Source organism: Phocoena phocoena, chromosome 20 (genome assembly GCF_963924675.1).
Source record: "Phocoena phocoena chromosome 20, mPhoPho1.1, whole genome shotgun sequence".
Classification (NCBI taxonomy): Eukaryota; Metazoa; Chordata; class Mammalia; order Artiodactyla; family Phocoenidae; genus Phocoena; species Phocoena phocoena.
The window spans coordinates 42,588,038-42,612,907 of NC_089238.1; the positions used below are offsets into that span (position 1 = coordinate 42,588,038).

Below are 24,870 nucleotides of genomic sequence, written 5' to 3' on the forward strand. Positions count from 1 at the left end.
ATGCTTGGCACCCGGTATCCGGTCAGCCATGAATTCTTTTTTTTGCGGTACGCGGGCCTCTCACTGTTGTGGCCTCTCCCGTTGGCGGAGCACAGGCTCCGGACGCGCAGGCTCATTGGCCATGGCTCACGGGCCCAGCCACCCCGTGGCATGTGGGATCTTGCCGGACCGGGGCATGAACCCGTGTCCCTGCGTTGGCAGGCGGACTCTCAACCACTGCGCCACCAGGGAAGCCCATGATGAGCTGTTTTTGCAGTGATTGAAACACACAAATTGCTTTTTAAAATTATGAAGATAGGTTAACGGAGGTATACAATAAAACGCCCCCTATGCAATGTACAGTTTGATAAAAGTATAGCGTCTGGTAACCACTACCATAGTCAAGATATTGAAAGTTTCATCCCCCCCAGAAGTTCCCTCATGCCCCTTTATAGTCAGCCCCTACTTCTTTCTCCAGCTATTGGCAGATACTAATTGCTTCCTTTCCCTACAGTTTTACCTCTTCCTAAATGTCATAAAAATGGATGGCTATACTCTGTAGCCTTTTGTGTCTGTCTTCCACTTAACATAATGCATTTGTGATTCATCTATGTTGTTGCATCATCAGTAGTTCAATCCCTTCATTTACTGAGTAGTATTTCACTGTGTGGATGTACCGCAGTCTGTCTGTTCATTCACCAGTTTGGGTTGTTTAATGTTTTTGGAAATTATGAATAAAGTCACTATAATTTGCCTACAGGTTTCGTGTGAACGTTTTCATTTCTCTTGCGTAAATACCTAGGCATAGGATTGTTGGTTCGTATGCTAAGCGCATGTTTAACTTTATAAGAAACTGCCAAACTCTTTTCCAAAGCGACGGTGCCACGTTGTGTTCCTTCCAGCAGTGTTTGAGAGTCCCAGGTGCTTTGTGTTCTCACCAGTACTGTTACTGGCAGGTTTTTTTGTTTTGTTTTTTTGTGTGTGATTTTTTAGGTTTGTTTTGTTTTGTTTTTACTTTGTCCATTCTACCAGTTGTGTGATGGTACCTCATTGTCGTTTTAATTTGTATTTCCCTAATGACTAATGATGTTGAGCATCTTTCATGTGCTTATTTGCTGTTTGTAGATCTTCTCTTTTAAAATCTTTTGATTATTTTTATTGGTTTATTCTTTTTATTATTGAGTTTTGAGAGGTTTTTTTTTTCTAGAAATAAATCCTTTATCAGATACGTATCTTGCAAATGATTTTTCCCAGTCTAGGGACTGTCTTTTCATTTTCTTGATAGTGTCTTTGGGAGAGCAGGAGTTTTAAATTTTGATGAAGACACTGACTACTTTTTAAATCCATTTCCTCATAAAGGATATGATAGATTTATCAATCCCAAATTCTGAGTGACCACCAAATTTAGAATTTCATTTTTTAATTTAGCAAAAATTTTTGTTTTTGTGTCTGTGAGCCATCACTTTTTTTGACTCTTCATTTTGTTTTCATTTGCATTACTGATGCAAGGGCTGGCTTTTTTATTTAAACAAAGTTTTGTTTTGTTTAATTACCCCACATAAACTATTACATATGTGATGGTCAACAAAGCTGCACTGGGTGACAGCGCCAAGTTATCAGGCAGGCTCACTCACTAGACAAGTGGCTCTCTCACACACTGGCATTGTAGGGTGTGATGCAAATTTGTTTCTGAGCAGAAGTACAAATCACTGCATTTCCACTAAGATGTAAGCTCCTTGAGATGAGCGACTCTTTCTGTTTTGTTGCTAGCCCTAGAACAGGGCCTAGTGCTCGGAAGATAATAATTGAATGCAATTCTCTGGCCTTCATGCAGAGCAATGCAGGGTGTCCCACAACATTGGAGGCTGTGGCTCTCAGGGTCAGCTGAGGACTGACGCCAGTGCTATGAATGTCAAAGCTTGAATGGCAAGGGACAGCCAAGAGCCCTCTCCTGGGGACCTCACCTGCATCAGTTCTCTTTCTGCAGAGTGGAGAGAGAATCCCAGGGTCCTGACCTTGACTGGCATTCCTTAGGGGGATCTTAGTTTCTGATCTGAGGGAGGAACTTAGGTAACTTCACACCAGCATTTTGAGAGGCACGTGGTGTAGTGAGAGCTGAATCTCTGTAACTAGGTGACTTAAAACCATTCGTGGAATTTTGCCGTTCTGCCTTCTTCTGACTGCCCCAGGGGCTGCATAGCTCCTCCCTCCCACCCCCAAGGTGGTGGAGGGATCAGGCCAAGGTTGAAGTCATTGGCAGAGCCGAAGCCAGGCTGCCTGTGGTGGGGCCCAGCTCATCTCCACCCCATCGCCCCGCTTGTGTCCTGGTACTATTTTGGCTTATGGTGTGTGGTTTCAGCTTTTGGGCCAGCTTTTAATCACAACACAGTCCCATCTTTTAAGGGTTGAGTGACCTCCCAGAGAGAAAACTGCTGAAGAGAAGATTGTCCTCAAACATTGAGGCCTTCTCTTCCTTCTAAGAGTCTTATTTTAAAGGTAATTCAAGAGGGGAACAGTGGAAGCTCCAGATTTAGGGCAAGAGAAGAATCTGGGGGAAGGGTGTTTGTGTGTGTGTGTGTGTGTGTGTGTGTGTGTGTGTGTGTGTGTGTATGGGGTGGGTGGGTAGCTGGGTGGCCGTGGGCCACGGGCAGGGAGGTGGCAATTCACACAAAGTGGTCCCAGCTGCCCCTGGCTTACAGGCTAATCCCGGCTCTGCACCAGCCTGTCATTCAGGGTGTGCTGCTGTCATTAGTGGTTGAACATTTCTGAAAGTATTCTCTCTCAACTCTGACCACACGCCCCTTTGGGGAAGGGAGGGAGGGGCTAGGAGAGTAATGGGACCCATCCTGTTGTCACGCCCAGCTGCTCTGCAGAGGGACAAGGAGCCCAGGACTTAGAAGGAATCACAGGCCTGTCAGAGCCCGTGCGTGTGACACAACGAGTGTCGCATTTTCTATGCTACCCCCCGACCCCCTGCCCTGTGGCCTGCTGCGCCCAGAGGGGTGAGCCCTCTGCTGTGGGCTGTGAGTACAAAATCACAGAGACTTTTTTTCTTTTGTCCTTTTTTTTTTTTTTTTAAATTAATTAATTTATTTTTGGCTGCACTGGGTCTTTGTTGCTGCGTGCGGGCTTTCTCTAGTTGCAGCGAGCGGGGCCTACTCTTTGCTGCAGTGCACGGGCTTCTCATTGCAGTGGCTTCTCTTGTTGCGGAGCATGGGCTCTAGGCACGCGGGCTTCAGTAGTTGTGTCATGCGGGCTCAGTATTTGTGGCTTGCGGGCTGTAGAGCGCAGGCTCAGTAGCTGTGGCGCATGGGCTTAGTTGCTCCACGGCATGTGGGATCTTCCCGGACCAAGGCTCGAACCTGTGTTCCCTGCCTTGGCAGGCGGATTCTTAACCACTGCGCCACCAGGGAAGCCCTTCTTTTGTCCTTTTAAGGGGATTTCTTGTCTGAAATAAACCTTCTATTAACCAATTTGATCTCTCTCAAGCTCTCTGCCCTCAACACATATACGCACATTCACCAGTGGCCAATGACCATCTTTCCCTTTGGAACAGTCTGCACTCATTCTGCTTTCGAAGAGGACTTATGGTGAAATGCTCAATATTAATATTCCTTCCCATGGAGTGGGGACTCTGAGATATTTTTCTTGACTGAGGTGTGATTGACAGCTTTCATTTATGAAATTAGCTCAGGGAGAAATAAGACGGAAAAAGAGAGTCCAAATTAAATCTTTATTTCCACAGCTCAGTCGTACTCTCTCTATCCATTTTTAAGTGCCACGCAGCCTTAGGTACAAAGGACTCTAGGGTTTGCTATGTTTCTTTTTCTTCTTCTTTTTTTTTCTTTTTTGTAGTTTTGGCCCCAAGAAAAAACTTTTTTTTTTCTTTTTAAATAATTGTGTTTCTTCCTTGCTCAAAAGTAGACATGCTTAATGAAGAAAATCAGAAAAACCCAGAAAAGCACAAAAGGAAACACTAAAGGCATCCATATTCCCAACGTCCAAAGATAATCACTGTTAACATTTTGGTTTATACTCATCTTGTTGGAGAAGGTAGTCAGTGGAGGCACTTCTTATTCCTCTAGGAATCTGAGTTTGTTGTGCTGTAAGTTTGTCCCAACATACTGGACCAAAATGTCTCACCAGCAGAGATGTTCTGGTGGGTATGGAGCCTCCCAGTGGGGGGAGCTTTCTTTCTTCCTTCCTTTCTTCCTTCCTTTCTTTCTTCCTTTCTTTCTTCCTTTCTTTTTTCTTTCATTCTTTTTTCTTTCTTTCTTTCTTATTGTTGCTGTTTATTTTTAAAAAAATTTTTATTGGGGTATAGTTGATTTACAAAGTTGTGTTAGTTTCAGGTGTACAGCAAAGTGAATCTGTTATACATATATGTACTCTTTTTTTTTTTTAAAGATTTTTGATGTGGACCATTTTAAAAGTCTTTATTGAATTTCTTACAATATTGTTTCTGTATTATGTTTGGTTTTTTGGTCCCGAGGCGTGTGGGATCTTAGCTCCCTGACCAGGGATCGAACCTGCACCCCCTGCATTGGAAGGTGAAGTCTTAACCACTGGACCACGAGGGAAGTCCCTATCCACTCTTTTTTAGATTCTTTTCCCATATAGGCCATTACAGGGTATTGAGTTGAGTTCCCTGTGCTATTATACGGTAGGTCCTTATTAGTTATCTATTTTATATATAGTAGTGTGTATGTGTCAATCCCAGTCTTCCAATTTATCCCTTCCCCTGCTTATCCCCTGGTAACTATAAGTTTATTTTCTACATTTGTGACTATTTCTGGGAGCTTTCTATTAGAGGTCTTCGTCTCGCCATTGACCAAATGACCAATGAATAACCTGGAAGGGATTCAGCTTAAGTCCAGGCTTCCCACCCCCAGCCTCCAACCAGAGAGAATGGGCTCTTGACCTTAGAGCACCTGGATTCGAGTCTTTGCTCCATTGCTCACTTTCTCGGTGTCTGTTTTCACCTGTAAAATGAGCATAATAATATAGTAAGCCACCTCTAGCGTTGCCAGGTTAAATGAGATAATATATGCGAAGTGCACAGTACACCACAGGTACCTGGAACATAATATTCCAGCTCAAGGAATATTAAATTCTTCCATAGTCATTGTTTTCACGTTTCTTGTTGGTGGTATTGTCACTGCCCCGAGTCCCGTGGTTGTAAATTGTTCTCTGGATCTCTGTTTCTCTGCCTGGAGAGGGGTGGTCTTTTCTTCACTGGGTAGTACTTAAATCATCTCACTGTTGAAAAGTAGTATATAATGAGTAGGAAGTAGAATAACCTCCTTTGACAAAACTGAGAAAGGCAGGGAAGCTTAGACATTTCCATCAAGTGAACAAAATCAAGCTACCACAGGACCGTGAGAACGTGTACTGTCTGTTGCCTTGTGTCCTCCGAAGATGTTAGATCGAGCCTCTGCTGCTGTATTCCACCATTTTCCTTGCGGTACAGATCCCTCTCTGCATTTGTTCCTCATTTACTTGCATGGATGTTGAATCACCTTTCCTAGATAAAACATGTCAACATACACATTGGTTGAAGTTGTCTAATGCCCCTTGACTTTTATTCCCAAGGCAAGCATGTTTCTAGCCATAGAGAATATGGATTTGGATAAGTTTTGGGCTCTTTTTTGGCCAATGGGAGAAACATGTCATCTGTAGCCTGTGCAGTGATTCTTGTTTATTTCTTACATCCAAGCCCAATAAAAATAATGTGATGGTCACGGGATATTTTGCCAGTTATTTCAGATGTGGGGGAAATTCACTCTGGATTTGTTCACTTCAAATGGAAAAGTTTACCGAAAGTTGCCTTCTGTGCTTTTACCAAGAAGGAAGCTTACATGGGTCTCTCCATTCAGGGCCAGCTTCTGTCGAGTCAAAGACCAGAAGGACGATTACGGGGCTTATTTCCCATAAATAGCAAGAGAGGGAATACAGTGACTTAGGTGGGGCACACCTCTGTCTTTTTCACAGTGACTTATATCTGTCTGCTTTATATTTTGAACCCCCAGGACACACAGACATTCAGGTGGTTCAGCCAGAACAGCAACTGGTGAGCAGAGCCCCGGTGCTAGCAGCCGGCAGCATCAGCCCCTCAAGAACCCAAGCCACAGTGGCTCGGCCAATGGCACAGGTGAGTGACAGCGCAGAGCACCAGCCCAGACTAAGCATGGCCTCTAACTTGTTCTCACATGGAGTCGGGGCCCTGCCCGCTGTGTCGGGATGCAGGGTGGGCGAGAGAAGACTCCCACACTAAGATGGAATTTGAATCCATCAGTCTTTCCGTGACCCGTCTTCTTTTCTCTCTGGCATCGTGTGTACAGCCAAGGTTATTCTCCACATGACTGTGCTCGTCTGAGATCTTCCTTCGTACAGAAATGAAAAGTATTGATATTTAAATTCATTTCTTATCAACATTGGATTTCTTTGCGAGGGGGGCGATATCTTACTTACACATGACATGTTTTTTCATTTCCTTGATTTAAGGGACTAATCAGACTAGGGAGAAAGAAGACTAAGTATTGTTGTGAAGAGCTGGCTTAGAGAAGATGGCAGCACTGTTGAGCAGGTTGGGATGCCGGACCAGGAGCAAAACCCAGCTGCCACTGAGGGGCCTCCTGTGGCTGTTCCACTGAGAGTATTTGGTCCATTTGAGAGCAGATAGCGCTTCCACATCCACATGGAACCTCTCTGCACTTGATCCTGCTTCCCCATAAGTGGGAAGAGAAGGACCTATTTCAGAACAAATCCATTTTCGTTGTGTTCTCCTTCTGTCTCATCCAGACAGTGTTGAATTTAAAAGGGGGAGGGACCAAAAAAAAGGTTTTTTTCCTAAACATCTTGAAGATTGTCATATCTTTTGTGACTGCTGGTCATTTGGTAATTTGTCTTAATTTGGGGCAGTTGGGAAGGGACACGGGTGTTTGCTTTGGTAAGCTGTAGGTGGGGGAAATGCAGGTGTTTAAATCAGTAAGAGACACTGAAATAATTTTGTAGATGCTCGTGATAGCAGAGGTGTGGCAGGAAGGACGGGAAGTTCAGAGCAGCACAGCTTCTTCACATAAGCGTTACCATGGTACTGTTCCTGCCCTTTGTGTGACAAACTTATTGAGCAGGAGAAGTCGATTGGGGTTACTTTCTAATGACTTTTAGTTCTCTTGCAGCACTGCATGAGGGCTGCAGAGCCCCTTTGATAGCTCAGGGTGCTCGGCTGTACTGTTGTCTGCGGCAGACTGCAGGGTGGAGTGGCCTGCGTCCCGCAAGGCTCACTGTGTGTGCAGTGGCCTGACTTTCTCCCTGGAGTTTGGGACCCGCCTGCAGGAATTGAGTTAGTGAGCTCGCCCCGAGGCTTGAGGACGAGGGTGAGCTGGAGGTGAGGGGCATAAGCGGTAGCTGTCTCAGCCTGCCTGATGCTCCTTTGCCAGCCACAGTGTGCAAGTGCTGGAACTGCCAGTTACAGAAGCCAGGGGTGGCCTGGCTTCCCGTTTGTGTGGTGGGGACAGCGAGGTGGGGGCCGTGGACTGCGTTACAGAATACTGTATGCAGCTCCGCGAGCACCAGTAAACATGTTTCTCTTAAGCAAATAAGTCACTTGTGGGAATTCCCTGGTGGTCCAGTGGTTAGGACTTGGCTCTTTCACTGCCAGGGCCCAGGTTAAACCCCTGGTCCGGGAACTAAGATCCCACAAGCCATGTGGCGTGATGAAATAAAAAAGCCACTCATAGATGAGGGCCGGTGTTCACAAACGGGCAAGGGGAACTGGCTTTGGAACCAGTTGTTTCCTGGATGCCACAGGCGTGATACCAGCCACTTTGTTCCTCCAGGGGCCTGCATCGTTGTGATGCTGGTCTCCCCCAGCCATCTCTGCTTGTCTTACAAAAACTATGGGTAGGACTTCCCGGGTTGTCCTGTGGTTGGGACTGCACGCCTCCAATGCAGGGGGCGCAGCTTCGATCCCGGGCTGGGGAACTAAGATCCCACATGCTGTGTGGCACAGCCAAACCCCCCCCCAAAAAAAAACCCCAAAAAACACCTGTGGGTAAATTGCCTTTCTGTGGTGATGGTCTTTGAGTAACTCTCCTTGGACATTTAAACAGGTCTGTGTTTCCCCTACTCTTATTTTTAGGTACCTTTGTGTATTGTCCTTATCTCCAGGAACATTATGTATTTCAGCAGATGAGGCACGTGCCAGCCACGTCTTCCAAAAGCCACGCCTTCCAAAAGCCCCAAACTGCCTTGGAGATGTCTTATGGTGCTGTGTCTGAATGCCCAAACTGTTCCCAAACATGTCTGTGAAGGACAGTCATTGAATGTTAGGGATTTCTGCCTGTTAAAATACAGGCCTTGGCCCCTATCTTGTTTCCTTTCTGCTCTGAGGATGGTTCACATTTGGCTCACAGCCAGCCTGGACTTTGTAGCCTTTTTAATGTCTATCCAAGGGGTACAGAAAGATCTCACCTTTCCTTTGGGGAGCAGACAGAAGTGCCCCTCTTTGGTAGCGTAAAACTAGAAGGGGGTTGAGGCACTGATTGAGGACATCTCCATCCCTGTATGGACATACAGGTATATGGACATCTCCATATACCGCTGTTCGAACTGCTAGGACCAGTTCCAAAATGGTGGTGGTAGAGAGCCGTGCTTCCAGGAAACGTTTCCAGAGACATACAAGATTTATTTAGCAAGCCGTTTTGGCTGTGCTCTGCAGCTATGCGTGAAAAAGACATTTGGGGCAAAGATGGAGCTGACTTCCAGGTGTTTTTTTCACATCACAACTGTAAAGTATCCGTTTTTATAAAAAGAAAATGAATGGCGGTCTGTCTGTATAAATATTGTATCTCTGAGTTTTAGAAGTGGTGGAATCAAGGACTAGGCTAATGGTATAGCACTTTATAGAGACTTGTGTGCAATGATTTACTTTCTAATTTTTTCTTGAAAACTTTACCTGCCCCCCCCCGAAAAAAAATTACATCTCTCACTCATTCCTCCCTTAAATGTGATTTCCATGCCTGTAAGGTGGGGAGTCACATTGACTGCAGTCAGATTCTGCCCCCGGTGTATAGCACGTGTGTAAGACCCAGGGACTAGTTGGGCCTTAGTTTTCTCATTAATAAAATTAGGACAAGATTATATATCTCATAGCGTTGTTATAAGGAATAAATTATATAAAACATGTAGCATGTCTAGCACAGTGCCTGGGACATAGTAAGCTCTCAGTTAGCTTTTGTCTTTAAGAATAATTTCATATGGTTATAATTATGCAGCGTGAATAGATATTCTTTTTTCCATTTCATTATTTTTGTTATACGTGTTCATGTATCAGTGGTCTTCTTGTTTACCTTTTTTTAGTGGCCTCATACTATTTCACAGTTAATATGCCATAACTCATATAACCATTTTGCAGTCCTTGTGTATTTCCCTTTTGTAAAACAAAATCCTGATGCAAACATTCTTTGCATACAACTTTGTTTCTTCCAGAATGGAGTTCTTGAGTCAAAGGATGCAAATTTTAAAAATCTAAAGTGTGTTACCAGAGTGCCTTCCAAAAGGTTTGAAATAATCATACATCCCAAGGCACTGTAAAATTTTCCTCATGGCATATGAGGTTTATTTTTCCCTTGACCTTGTAAATACTGGTTTGTCATTTTGCTAACAGGTATTGGGTGCCACCTCATCCTTTAACCTCATTGCATTTCTACAATTATCAGTTGCTTTTCTCTTAAGCTACTTTTTTCATGGTGTTCAGTTATTTGTCTCATGGAGTTATAGATATTTATTTTAGAGATTTATATAGTCTAAGTACAGGTTTTTAATAAAATTGTGGTAAAATGCACATAACATAAAATTTACCATATAAACCATTTTTAAGTGTATGATTCAGTAGCATTGAGTACATTCACAGTGTCGTGCAACTTTACCACTATCCATTTCCAGAACCTTTTCATCATCCCAAACTGAAACTCTGTACCTTTTACACAAAAACATTCTCCCTTCCTCCTACCCCCCAGCCCCAGCCCCTGGTAACCTTCGTTCTGCTTTATGTCTGTATGAATTTGCTTATTCTAGGTACCTTTTGTCCCTGGCTTATTTCACTTAGCATAATGTTTTCAAGATTCATCCACGTTGTAGCATGGGTCAGGGTTTCACTCCTTTTTCAGGCTGAATAATATTCTTTTGTATGTTTTTACCATGTTTAATTTATCCATTCATCTGTTGATAGACATTTGGGTTGTGTCCACTCCTTGGCTATTGTGAATGCTGCTGTGAACATGGGTGTCCAAGTATCTGTTTGAGTGTGTTCTTTCCATTCTTTTGGCTGTATACCTTGGAGTAGAGTTGATGGGTCATAGGGTAATTCTATGTTTAGCGTTTGAGGAACCCTCGAACTGTTTTCCAGAACAGCTGTACTGTCTTTTCCCACCAGCAGTGAATGAGCATTCCAATTTTTTAATATCCTTGCCAACACTTGTTTTTTTCTAGTTGTTTTGTTTTGTTTTGTTTTGTTTTTCCCATACTAGCCGTCCTAATGGGTGTGAAGTATCTAGGTACAAGTTTTATCTGTTATTTGTATGATTATAAGTTTTCCCCCTATATCATTGTTTTGCCTTTTGTCTCATTTTCTATGGTTTTTGTAGCAAAGGAGTTAAAAACTTAAAAAAAATTGTTCCTGAGCATTTTTTTAATATTTATAATTTTAACTTTTGCTTCAGTAGTGAAAAGATTCTCTTGTCTCTAGATGGAATAAATATTTTCTGTTTTACTTTTTTTTCATGTTAAAAATATCCCACTGGAAATTATACTGGTTTATGTGTATCTATACATTCATAAATAGAATGAAAGTTGGGTTTCAACTAATTTTTCTCTATAGCAGGGTCCTGTTATCCTGTAAACATTAATTACTTTTTTTCTTTCTGTGGTTTTACTCAGTGTTTATCACTTACTGTATTCTTATATGCAGTGAGTATTCATTTCCGGACTCTGTACTTATCCCATTTATTTCTGGTTTTGAGCCAGTCTTGCGTGATTTTGATTATAGACATGTTATAGGATGTTTTTCTAATGTCTGGAAGGGTTAATCCTACCTTATTGCTTTTTCTCCATGATATTTTTTGATAGTTTATACATTTTCAAAACAAATTTCAGACTTTGAATGCTTAGAAGCATGGTGGAATGTAAGTGGAAACTGTATGAATCTACATATTGAGCAAGGAAAGATTGAACTTTCCCATCAGGTGACATGGTATGGCTTTATCCATTTTTAAGTTTTTCTTTTTTCCATCTAATTTAATTGCTTTTAAAAATATAATCCTCACCCACCCTGTGTCATACTAATTATGAAATATTTTTCTAGTTTTGGTCCGCTCCCTCGAAGAGCTGAGTTGATCGATTGCATTGGAAGTCATTGCTTGGGTTTCACGGGTGAGAGATACCGACTGCTTTACCGTGTATCATAAGTTACGAGCTGATCTTCAGTTTAAAAAGCTTCCATTGTTGGCAGTCGCCTTCTCCATGCCCGAGTGAGGGGGCTGAAAAGACCTGTGTGTCCAGTGAGAGTCTGTGCTACACCACACACACACCTAAAGATCTTGGAACACACAGTGAGCTGGCAGCCTATCTAGGATTAAGAAAAAGAATTTCCAATTCCTGATCTTTTTTTGGCCAACTGTGACTAGAATATGTCTTAGTCCTGAGTGAATATCTGATTCAGAAAGTTAGAATGTTTAACCAACATCACAGAGGGAACCTTGTGAAATACCCACAATTGTAGAAATCAGCCATTTTACCCCCTTATCCCATTTACCCTCTCATCTTGGTACCCAGCTTTTCTTTCCCACACAGGAAAGCCATCTAAGCCCTCTTCATTTCTCCTCCTCCCACCTCCTTCCATTGTTTTTGTTTAATAGTCTTCTGGTTTTGAGTGCTGGTTCTGCTACTTGCTGGGCACCTCTCTGAGTGGTACGTCTGGGAACCTCAGTTTTACCTTCAGTAAAATGGGAGTAATACTACTTTCCTCATGGGGTTATTAGGAGGATAAGTGAGCTAATGAGAATGAACTTGTGAAAAGCAGCATGGGATCCTGGATTGGATCTTGGAAAAGTAAAAGGACATTAGTGGAAAGCCTGATGAAATCCAAATGAATTCTAGAATTTAATTAATAGTAATATACTAATGTTATTTTTTTAGTTTTGACAAATGTGCCATAGTTCAGCAAGGTAGTAATAGCATGGATGAAGGGCATGGATGAAGGACATGCTATCTTTGTACTTATCTTTGTAATTTTTCTATAAATTTAAAACTATTCCAAAATTTAAAAAATTTAAAAAGAACCTGCTTTGCAAGTGATAGTGTTACCCAAATATGAGGCGGTTTTATTTCAGATATCTTTTGCTAGATTATTAGGCCTATTAAACAAGTATTTATTCAATCAATATTTGTCGAATGCCATTTTGCTAAGCGCTATGACAGTGTGAAGAAGTCTGAAATAAGGCCTCTGCCCTATAGTCTGTTTCAGGGAAAGAAGCTGAAAAGCCCCAGTCAGCCAAGTACCAACACAGCAGATGTCACAGGGGCTGCGAGGTTGAGTAGCCAAGGCCACAGGTGCTGTGGGCTCTGCAAAGGGATCGTCTGGGCTGAAGTGGTGGGGAGAGCCTCTAGGGAAGGAGGGCTGAAGTGAGCAAAGGGGTGGAGACAAGAATGTAGTAGGTAGAGAATGGAAGTAGCAAAAAATGAAGGAAAACAAATTTGCCCTCATTCTCAAGAAGGATGCTGTCTTTTGGGGGAGATAAGTTGTGTACATCAAATAATTATGATTAATAGAGAACACTGGCTATACTGAATAGAGCTTAAATGTAAAATACAGCAATTTTCTAAGGCATGATGAAATTGTAACTCCTCGTCTTTGTCAATCCAGTTTTTCTCTCTACTTGAACTCATGGCTCAAGTGTGGCGCTCTGTCACTTTTTTACCAGGGTGACCATGACGCAGTAACTGAATTATCTGAACTTTGGTTTCTTCTGACTGTAAGCTGCGATGGTTTGGATTTACTTCTGAGGTTTCAAGCCCTTATGTTCTGAGAACATGTGTGTATATACAGGCATACCTTTGTTTTATCTCTTTTTGCTTTATTGTGCTTCAGAGATATTACATTTTTTCTTCTTCTTCTTCTTCTTTTTTTTTTTTTTTTTTTTTTTTTTACAGATTGGAGGTTTGTGGCAACCCTGCATCAAGCAAATCTGCCGGCACCATTTTTCCAATAGCATTTGCTCACTTCGTGTCTCTGTGTCATATTTTGGTAACTCTTGCAATGTTTCTTTTTTTTTGGCCATGCCGTGTGGCTTGTGGGACCTTAGTTCCCTGACCAGGGATTGAACCTGGGCCCTCGGCAGTGAAAGTGCGGAGTCCTTACCACTGGACCACCAGAGAATTCCCCAGTTCTTGCAATATCTCAAACTCTCCACCAGCAAAAAGATTACAACTCACTCAGATGACGGTTAGCATTTTAGCAATAAAGTATACACTGTATTTTAAGATATCATGCTATTATTGTACACTTAATAGACTGCAATATAGTGTAAACAAAACTTACACGCACCAGAAAACCAAAAAACTTGCTTTATTGCGATATTTGCTTTATTGTGGTGGTCTGGAACCAAACCTGCAATATCTCTGAGGTATGCCCGTACGCACACACATACAGAGTCTTTGAGAGCAGAGAATTTAAGCATGGACCCATAAAGTTTCAATGCTAGGATATCTGGCTTTCACATTCAGTTTCCAAATCTAAACTCGACAAACCACAAAGCTCTTAAACAGATGAACTACTCTGGTGAATCAAAGGCTCTTGGGAAGCTCTGTGGACAGATGCAGTCCTGGTGGGAACCCTTCTAACTAGATTTGCAGCGGCATGAACGGTCAGGTCCAAATAGTATTGACTAGGCCGTCTTTTCCACTGGCATGCTACAGGGCTCTGGTTTTGTTCTTTTCCTGGTTGAAAATTTCATAAAAAAATTTTTAATAGGCAGTACATATATGTTGTCAACACTTTAATGGTATGAAAGCTTAAACAGTGTAAAGAAAGTCTCCTTCCTATTCTGGTCTTCCAGCTTCCCCTTCCCTCCCCAGAGGCAGTCACTGTTGTGTTTTGTACGATTCTTTCCAAGATATTCTTTGAATATACAAGCATATTCTTTGAACATACACACACAAATGGTAGCACAATATATATGCTGTTCTGCACTTTCCCATTTATTAATTATCTTAGAATTTTTTCCAAAGAACTTGAAGGCAACTTGAAGATCTTTGGCCCTTCCCTCTTCTGCTAACCCCAGCCAAAGATGGGGACAATATTAGTTTCAATAAGAACAATAATCACAAAAGATTGAAATGCTTTAAATATATTTAAATCCAAGAACTCATAATGATTTTTAAACAGAGCAAAATTTCACTGTTTGTTTTTGGAGAACATGAGAGTATTAACTCATTCTTCTGAAAACTGGTAAATGAAAGAAAAGACTCAAGCAATTCTCTTGCCTTTTCTTTACAAACTGAACCTCAAGGTAACCAGATAGTTGATAGGGGAAATTTCTCTTTAGAGACATGATAGAATTAGAATATTACTATTTTTTGGTTCTTTACCAGTTAGTGGATTTAGGCAATAATCATCAATGGCTGCTAACATTGCAAAAGAGAAATGACCAGACATTATGTGCCTCTCCTGATGGGAGTACACACTCCATCTGTGCCACGGACATTGAATATGTACAAAAGTAAAAAGGAATATTACAATGAACCCCTCACCCAGCTTTGACTGTTATTGACTCATGGCCATTTTAATTTCACCTGTAGGCCCCCTGACCTCTCTTTGTACCCACCCAAGCTTCCCCCCACCTCCCAATTATTGTATTTAAATTTTTGGTATTGCCCAGCTGCACTCCACAGAGGTTCTAGCAGTTTCTCCTCTTACCAGCAGTATGTGAAAATCCAGTTTTTCTTACATTCTTATCAGTGTGGTTGAATATTTTTCACTCTTGCTAGTGTGATAGGTTAAAAAATGGCATTTCATTATAGCCTTAAATTGCATTTTTTGGTCTCATAATTGAGGTTGAGCATCTTTTCGTATGTTTAGGGGTAATTTGTATTTCCTTAACTGTGAAGTGTCTGCATATTTTTGGTCTTTTTCTTACTGTTTTTTTTTTAATTAATTAATTTATTTTTGGCTGCGTTTGGTTTTCATTGCTGTGTGGGCTTTCTCTAGCTGCGGCGAGGGGGGGCTACTCTTCGTCTCTGTGCGTGGGCTTCTCATTGCGGTGGCTTCTCTTATTGTGGAGCACGGGCTCTAGGCGCGTGGGCTTCAGTAGTTGTGACACGTGGGCTCAGTAGTTGTGGCTGTTGGGCTGTAGAGCACAGGCTCAATAGTTGTGGTGCACAGGCTCAGTTGCTCCATGGCATGTGGGATCTTCCTGGACCAGGGCTCGAACCCGTGTCTCCTGCATTGGTAGGTGGGTTCTTAAGCACTGCGCCACCAGGGAAGTCCCTTTCTTACTGTTTTGTAGAGGCTTTTTTTCATATCAAAGAAATTAGCAACTGGTTTGTAATATGAATTGATAATAATCTTTCCCAGTTTGTTGTTTTTCTTTTGATTTTAATTTTGCTTATGGCGGTTTTTTGCCATTTAGATTTAAAAAAAATTTAATGTAGTTGAATTCATCAATACTTTATGACTTTTAGATTCTGTCTTTTCCACTTTGAGATTATAAAACTGTTCTCCATTTTCTTTGGTTCCTCTGTGATTTCGTTTTTTATGTCAAAATCTCTGATCTCTCTGGAATTTATTTTGATGTAAGGAGTGAGGTAGGAATATATCTCAGTTTTTGTCCAGTACACTACCCACTTGTCACAGTACCTTTTACTGAATACGCTGTCTTTTCTTCAGGAATTTAAGATGTCACCTTTGTCATATACTGAATTCCTTAATTCCAATGTGTTTTTAATTCTGTTTCTGAACTATCTTGTTTATTTAATCGACATCTGCCTATTCATATATCAGTGCCACATTGTTTTAGTTACTGTAGCTTTATAATATGGGTTAATTAATACCTTAGAAAACTATCTCCTCCCCTCTCCCCCACCGCATGCACACAAGACTCTTTGTCTCTAGAATTTTTATGGCTATTCTTCTGTGTTTAGTTTTACTTATAAATTTTAGAATGAATTTATTTAGTTCTCATAAATGTCATGATGGTTTTTTCATTGGAATTGAGTAAAATTTATAGATTTGCATAAAAATAATTGACATCTGTTGTGTTTTACTAACTCAGCCGAGATAGACTAGGAATATAAATAAAAATTCTTGCATTTATGTTGAGGAAACATCAGTTGCATAAAATATAGTCATTTATTAAACAAATAATTTAGTCTGTGTGCCAGACAATATTTTATATGCTGAAGAGAAAGCAGATTATTTAAATTGATCGTAGGCTCCTTGCTGTTTGTTAAGATCAAGCTTGGCATCATCTCATGTGAAGAAATTTTAGTTTCAGCTGACCACCAGTCTCACGTCAGCCGACAGGCTCATGTGGTTGCTTCTGAGTTATTATAATCCCGGGCTGCATTAGAGGATGCGCAGAGAGGGAGAAGTAGAGTGTAGTGAATGAGGGTTCAGGCTCTGGAGGCAGACAGCAGGGGTGTGAATTAGGTGCCCTGTGACCTTGGCAGGTTATTTAACCTCTTCGAGCTTCAGTTTCCTCAACTGTAAAATGGGCTTGTGTATGAGGCTTAAATGAGATAATCCAAAAAGCAATGATGTGTACTTTGGCTGGCATTCTGGTGTTCTATAAATATAACTAATATCATTTATATTGGAAATCTGACTCTGCTGGTCTGATGGTATCTTGTTTATTATGTTCAGTTCATGATACCATTATTTAGAAATGGGAGGCAATAGAAGAAAATATCTACAAGAGGGCAGCCAGATCATAAGAAGAGAGTAATAACCTAGAGACATTAAAGAAATAGTAGGCCTTTTACTGGAATAGAGAGGGTGAATGAGAAACAGGATGGCCGGATACTTATTTTGTATTGCTTGGGGTGTGGGGACTGAAACCATCTAGTGGAATTCAGCTTAACATAAGAAAAATCTTTCTGGCAGCTACATCTGTTCAACAGTGGAATGGCTCTGTAGCAAGGTGTTTGTCAGAAGAAATGTTCAGTCTGGATAGCCATTTGTTAGGGGAACTGCAAAAAGAGTTTCTGTATTAGGAAGATGAGGCTAAACCAAGGAGTTTTCCTACGAAATTCTAGTGTAAATGTACACATATGCAATCACATATGTAGAAAATTCTGTTTATGGCTTCTCCGTTTTCAAAGAATTTTAATTCTTTGAAACCGCATTTGATCCCTTTCTGAGTGAGAGGATATTGCAGTGCTTTGGGATCCTTGTGAACATGAGTGATCGTCAAAGGAATGGAAAAATGTGGAGACTCAGGAATCAGCTTATTTCACTTCTGTCTCTTTGTCTATTGTTACCTTGGAGACAAGTCCCTTCTCTCACAGCCCCATCTTTTCCATCTAGGGTGTTAATCCTTGCCCCGCACTTTGAGCATGAGTCTTTAAAAGAACAAGCACATTATTGGAAGTTTTCTACCTCTTAGTGTGTATGGAGCTTTTTGAAGGAAGGTGCTATTTGTGCCTAGCAGACAAGTGACAAAGAAAAGTATACAACCCTATGAACTTGGCTTTGGCCTTGCTCCATGTAGCACTAACATTAGTTAGTGCTGGTATATTAGTGCTGGTACATTATTTTTTCTGCTACTCTTTTATCGCTGTAAACGTAACCATGGCATGTTAGAAAAATTTAGTGAAGTTATATAAAAGAGGTAATATTTAATAATCTATTTATTTCAGCTCCATCTCCCACTGTTCTTCTGGCAGGCCCTCACTGACTTGCTGTCCTTTCCAAAGTTATGTTCTGTAAAACTTTTTGCTGTCACCAGGTAACATGTACAGTCACCTTGTAGGTACTGTGTTACCATGTTAAGTGAGGAACCTGGTGAATGTGAACACACGCTGAGTTGATCTCTAAACTACGGTTCCGGTATTTTCAGTGAATGACGAACCCACTGCAGCCACTGACCCCGAAGGACCCTCCGCTGTTGCTGTGGTGTCCCCGCCTGCTGCGGCATCGAGTGCGGTCCCCAACCCCGCCACCGCGACACTCCCTGCCACGGCCACGCCGGAGGAAGGAGAGGAGCCCAGCACTTCGGGTACCCAGCAGCTCCCAGTGGCTGCCCAGGCCCCTGATGCTCTGCCTGCTGGGTGAGTAGCCTTCTGTCCCACAGCAGCACCTCCCTCCCCACCCCCTGAAATAAAAAACAACTGAGGCTCCTTCACCAGGGTAGAAACAACGTGGTTATTTATTACCTGGTGGCTAGTAGTCTCTGGGGAGGCTGCCATGCATAGGAACAAGGGAGGTGTGGGAGAACTGCTCGTTCTGCATAAATCTTGAAAAGGATCTAAATCATCTAGGGCAGAATCAATGGTACCTTATACCGCGACTTGAAATGCACAGCTTGACTCAAAGAATGTGGCTTTTATGGAACAAGGAGCTCATTTTGCCCTCCAGCATCACTGGATTTGCCTGGATCCTGCCTAGAAAACAGCTTTTCTCCCTTGCGTTTTATCTCAACGGCCCATGGAGGACTTCAGGCTCTGAATATTACTGTACGTTATTCCCATGGCCGGGGCTGACGTTAGCGCGGGTTCCTGGTTTTCTTGGAGCCACCTTTTAGTTCAGAATTAAATCTGATGCTGAAGGCCTTGAATGACAAGAAGACGGCCCCAGTAGGCCAAAAGCGAGTGGAGATTAAAAGCATGGACCTGGGAATCAAGTAGATCTGGGTTTAACTCCCCACTCAACCCTTTATGACTTTGCCTGCGTGACTTACCATCTCGGTAAGGTGGAGGTAATAATCATGCATATCTATCTCCCCAGGAAGTTAAGGGACTCAAATAAGACAGTGTATATGAAGCCCTCACCCAATGGTGGGTGTTTTACCTGGTGAATGATATTTTTTAAGTGGGTATGAAGGAAGCATAAAGGAACAGAACAGTTCTGAACTGGGAAACAGAGTCTTATCTAAGGACTGCTGATCACTTTCAGGGCCAGTCCTGTTGTGGTCCCAATGCCCATCCTGGTTATCAGTTGGTACTGAGAAAACCAATGTCCATATCACCACAGTCACCATGGTCTGGCCGGTGGTGGTGGTGTGGGGTGATTCACAAAGGAAAAGGGAAGGATGGATGGTCTCTTGCTTGATGTATAACATTCTGTATTGTTCTTAAACCACTTTAGAAAACCCAGTTGTTTAAGCAAAAAATCCTAAATCCGAAGGCATTTGCGATCCCCAGCATTTGGCACACAACTTAACTTATATTTCTTAATAAAACACAATGAACACGTGAAAAGTATTGCAAATAGTTTTTAATACCTCAAACCCGGAGAGAATTGGGGGTATTGAGAGGTGGCTCCAAAAAGTCTTCTGTGAAGTTTTTGATTTTGTGAAAAGATTCATAAGCCATTGCTTGTAACTCCTCCCTACAGAGGCGTTCTTTTTTTTTTTTTTTCTCTTTAGTACGTGGTAAGGAATACTTGAAAGACCTTTGTTTGGTTTATAATTTGAAATGTGTATATAATTTGGGGGGAGCAGGGCAGAATCATTTTGGCAGAAAGGAGAGAAAATGGCTGCCCGGGTGCTCCAGGAGCTGTTTGTTTGCTTTGCGCTGAGCAAATGCCTGGAGGGCGGGCTTCACTCCCGGTGTCAGTCACAGGCAATTAGGGCTAATGGCTCAACGCGTCTTTATGTATGGCGTGTGTGAGGGTTACTGTTCTCCTGGATTGGGCTCTTCCTGTTTCCAGGCAGCTGGAAAACTCCAGGCCTTGAAAACACCCTTTATTCTGATCAGGTCTGGCGATTGAGAAGCCTGTTCTCCTGCCCCCCACCCCCACCCAACCAGAGGCTGAAACGCTTTTTCTGAGTACAGTTTGAACAGCATCTTCTCCGTGGAGCGTTTAGAATGGGATGAGGCCCTGTGTGTGGGTCTGGGGAGGCCACTCCCCACTTGAACATGTATCGTGGTCCAGAGAAGGGTACCGAGACCCAGTTTTCCAGCCCAGATGGACTTCCAGGTGCCTACTGGAAGCTCCGGTACTTTGTGGGCTGTCTCAGGGCCTGGAGATTGCCAACGGCACTGCTGAGTGTGTGGCGGTGAGGATGGCAGGCTTTCAGTTCTCGGCTCTGTGACAGCAAGCCAGAAAGGGCGCACTTTCCACTGTGAGCCTTCCAATTCACAGACCTACCGTCCCCGCCCTAGCTTATTTACAAGTTTAGGAGATTCAGACAAGATGAGTTATTCCTCTTTTCCTGGTATCTTTTTTTTTTTTTTTTACTTTTCTGAAATTATTCTATTTTTATTTTAAAAAAAATTTTTTAATTGGGGTATAGATGCTTTACAGTGTTGTGTTAGTTTCTGCAGTACAGCAAAATGAATCAGCTATATGCATACATATATCCCCTCTTTTTTGGCTTTCCTTCCCATTTAGGTCACCACAGAGCACTGAGTAGAGGTCTCTGTGCTATACAGCAGGTTCTCATTAGTTACCTATTTTATACATAGTAGTGTGTATATGTCAATCCCAATCTCCCAGTTTACCCCACCCCCGCCTTTCCCCCCTTGGTGTCCATATGTTTGTTCTCTACATCTGTGTCTCTATTTCTGCTTTGCAAATAGGTGCATCTGTACCATTTTCTAGATTCCACGTATATGCGTTAATATACGACATTTGTTATTTCTGGTATCTTGCATTCAGGAGTCAGGGGACCACTTTTAACCTTTTTAAATAAAACTCCGAGCATGACATTTCACCACTTAGAATGCTGCAATGGCTTCCTATTGTCTTTAGGGATAAATTCTCAAATCTTAATAAGACCTAAAAAGCCCTGCAGTGTAGGACCTCATCTACCCCTCAAGGCTTCCATGGAAGACATTCTTTGCTTTGCTTTCTAAGCTGTAGCTGTAACTTATTTTAGTTTGACAGATGTACCACCCTTTCTCTGGAATTGGGACCCTCTGCCACGCCGGTTACCCTTTCTGAAACCTTCCTCACCATTTTGTCCATTACTTTCTATCCATCTTCAAGTCTCAGATTAATCAGCACTTCCTCTGGGAATCCTTCCTCTATCCCCGGTAGACAACGTCAGACCACCCTGTGTACTATAACTTCTCACACGTGTAATTGCATGTTTTGCGCCTCTCTGCCCTGCTGGGCTGTAAACGCCAAGATGGCAAGAAGCCTGGCACAAAGTCGGCCCCCAAGACATACTTGTAGTGAATTAATGAATCGATTTAAATGCCATCTTTTTTTTCTCCACCTGGATGAATGTTTTCTGCTTCTTTGATGCCTCAAATAAAGAGGAACTGTGACAGGAATACTGCATTTTTTTCCCAAGAACAAGACCCTAAGGGGTTACTAACTAGGCTAGGTTGTCTAGCTTTGGGTTCAAGTATGAATCTCTCACAGGGTCAGGATGCTCTTCCCTGCTCACTAGGGGTCCTCATGCCCTGGGAGACACTGTGAACCTTGTCTCCCCTTTGCTAAGGCATTTCTGAGCCATGCTAGACTGCTTTTTCATGGCATCCAGCTGACTGTCTCTTTCTAACCTTACCTTCTCAACCTCCTTTACAGAGGGATCGGGCACAGTTCATTTGGGGATCCCAAGGGCTTATTTTTCCAGTTGCTGCATTGCCTTTCTAAAACTTGCAGCAGATGAGACTGGACATAAAGATGTCACGTCTGTCTGTGTGTTTTAGTGACCCAAGGCCACCGAAAACTGGGCCACATAAATCCAAATAGAACACCCTTTATCTCTTTCCTCTCTCTCCCTGTCTCCAAACCCTCCTGCTTTCCCTACCTTTTAATTTAATTAGCACGAAAGAAGCTAGTTGGAAAGGCACGGTGTTTTCAGCTGGCAAATGTCCGTTAAAGGAGGGGGTGCCTGCCAGGAAGGCTCGGGAGACATGGTGAGATAGTGGTCCGGGCAGTGGGCAGTGCGGAGGGAGGCCACTTTGATCAGCTGGCCCTGCATCTGGTTTTTATCAGCAGGGAGCCCACTTTGGGGACCAAATGCTCATTAACAGACCGTGTGTACATGGCTTAGATAAACTCCAAGTGCGTCCCAGGCTCTGCAGCTCGCCCAGGCCCTCTCACACAGAGGCACATTATTTCACCCTGGCAGCCTGCGCTGTGCTGTGGTTTCTTACATAAGGGAGGCCGTTGTGTTTGGACTCTGCCGACTTACCTCAGCACTGCCACTTCACACCATCCCTCTCCTCTTGCAGTCATTGGCTGCCCTGGCCGTTTCCTGCCTCAGAGTAGAAATAATTGAGGAGGGTGTTTTCTGGATCTGTTTGATTTGCCATCTTCCCCTACCCCCAGGCCCAGTAATGGAGACCCAGAGGTCCTTTCTCCAGGTGGTCCTTGACACACTATCAAGGATGACAACCTGGTAAGAGTTCCTTGATGTTTTCTTTGTAGAGACACTTTAAGAGACGTTGGAATTTGCAGCTTTTCTGCTAAGTTATAAACCAGCTGCTGACACTGAATTTCATTCCAAACTCAATTTTGGCGCTAGCCAAAGATCCTTACCCAAGGAGTTTTAAAGCAGTGCTTCTGAAACTGTCTGTGAAGAACTAGTCCTTGTTTTTTTTTTTTTCCTTCTGGTTTTGTTTGTTCTGTTTTAATTTTTTTTTTCAATCTCTTATGAACCTTTACTTTTGTCCTCTGTTCTGTTCAGTGAGGCAGATCTACAGATCACATATTTGGATGTTGTGGCAATGTCAAATTGGTACAAAAGTTTCTAAACATCTAGAAGCTTCTGTACTTTTCTGGTTGCTGAATAGTAACAGTTTGAGCCATGAACCATACTTCAGTAGCAAAGGATTAAAGGATTATACTGGAGAATCTGTGCCTTTTTGCTAAGTAGTATGGTTTAGTTCTTGACTCTGCAGGGATTATTACATGCTTAGTAAATGGCAGATAGTACATGTTCCTGGCTCGCTCCTCCTCATCTCAGGACGAAAGCCTTGTTTCCAAAGATTCTACTGTTGTTGGGACTGGCCCATGAGAAGTTCTCGCCCTGCTATATGTATGTATTCATGTGTAATTAGGAATTTTCTTTCTTTTTTTTTTTTTTTTTTGCTGTACGCGGGCCTCTCACTGTTGTGGTCTCTCCCGTTGCGGAGCAAGGCTCCGGACGCGCAGGCTCAGCGGCCATGGCTCACGGGCCCAGCCGCTCCGTGGCATGTGGGATCTTCCCGTACTGGGGCACGAACCCGTGTCCCCTGCATCGGCAGGCGGACTCTCAACCACTGCGCCACCAGGGAAGCCCAAGAATTTTCATTTTTTACTACACTTTCTTGAGCGCTCCTCAGGAGTTGGGATTATTGGGTTTTTGTATTCCCAGCACCTAGCATAACTTGGCTCCTAGGGAGCTGGAGTGAGAAGTGTTTGTTGAATGACTGGATAAGTGTTTTCATTCTCAATAGCTCTTACAATTTTTTACAGTTTTTTTTGGGTGGGGGGGAAACTTAGAAACAAAAATAGAAGAAAGAAGTAGAACAACAGCAATAACAAACACACACCCACCTAGATTTAACCACTGGTGCTTTTCATGCACCTTGTGTATTTTTTTGCCTGATCATTGGTGAGAGTTAACATGTGTTAAATGTTTCCAGAGTGCTGGGGAGTGCTAGGTTTCATACGTGGGATATTTCGGTCTTCACGGCACTCTGTGTAGTTGCTACTTTCACCCTTATTTTGCAAATGAGTAAACCTTAAGCAGTTTGCCCAAGACCACATACACAGACATGTACACATCAACACACATCTACCAAAATTTTTTGACAGTCTTAGGGTATGTGCTTTTAAATTTTATTTTTTAATTGTAAAATATTTTAAGCATGCAGATAAGAATAGAAAGTAATATAAGAAATACCTGTGGGCTCCCCTACCGAGCCGTGTCAGACTTTAGCATTATGCTGCATTTGCTATAAAACTCCCCCCAGTTTTTTAAGCTCTTGATGAAGACTGTCAATAAAGTTGAAAGTCCCTGTGAACCCCTCCCCAGTCCCATTCCCTATATACATAGATACATGGAACTTGGTACATTCATTTAAACTGCTATATGGTCTTCTGTTGTATGAATAGGTAAAATTTTATTTATAATTAAAATTTATTTATTGTGTATATTCTATATCATATAAATGTAAAATATAACATTTTATATTTGTGTTTATTTATACTATAATTACATCTTTGCCTTTATAAACAATGCTACAATGAAGTTTTTTCTGTGTATGCCTTTTTGTGTGCATGTTTGTTTCTTTAGTGCAAGTACTAGAACTAGGGTTTCTTCTTTGTAGGAAGATGAAGGTCTTCAGTTTTAGTAGACACTATCAGATTGCTTTTTTTTTTTTTTTTTTTTTGCGGTACGCGGGCCTCTCACTGTTGTGGCCTCTCCCGTTGCGGAGCACAGGCTCCGGACACGCAGGCCCAGCGGCCATGGCCCATGGGCCCAGCCGCTCCGCGGCAAGTGGGATCCTCCCGGACTGGGGCACAGACCCGTGTCCCCTGCATCGGCAGGCGGACTCTCAACCACTGTGCCACCAGGGGAGCCCTCAGATTGCTTTTTGAGTCAGCTCACCAGTTCATGCTCCCATGAGCATGCATAGCGTTCCTGCTAAAAGAACAGTCAGATTTTTTTTCATGTTGGCCAGTCTAATGGGTGTGAAAGGGTATCTTTTGCTGGTTTTAATTTGAAAACC

The 24,870-nt window shown here is 42.5% G+C and overlaps 1 protein-coding gene and 1 non-coding gene across 2 annotated transcripts in view; one reads left to right on the forward strand and one right to left on the reverse strand.

The window, feature by feature from the left end:
- The window catches only part of WWP2 (WW domain containing E3 ubiquitin protein ligase 2), a 145,263-nt gene that overhangs the window by 77,607 nt on the left and 42,786 nt on the right, over nt 1-24,870 (forward strand). The window contains exons 7-8 of the mRNA XM_065899107.1: nt 6,009-6,130; nt 18,096-18,306. Of these exons, the coding sequence (XP_065755179.1) occupies nt 6,009-6,130; nt 18,096-18,306 (333 nt within the window). The remainder of the gene's footprint in view (nt 1-6,008; nt 6,131-18,095; nt 18,307-24,870) is intronic.
- On the reverse strand, nt 13,344-13,416 carry TRNAE-UUC (transfer RNA glutamic acid (anticodon UUC)). Its single transcript has one exon. It is a non-coding gene; the product is annotated as a tRNA-Glu (tRNA).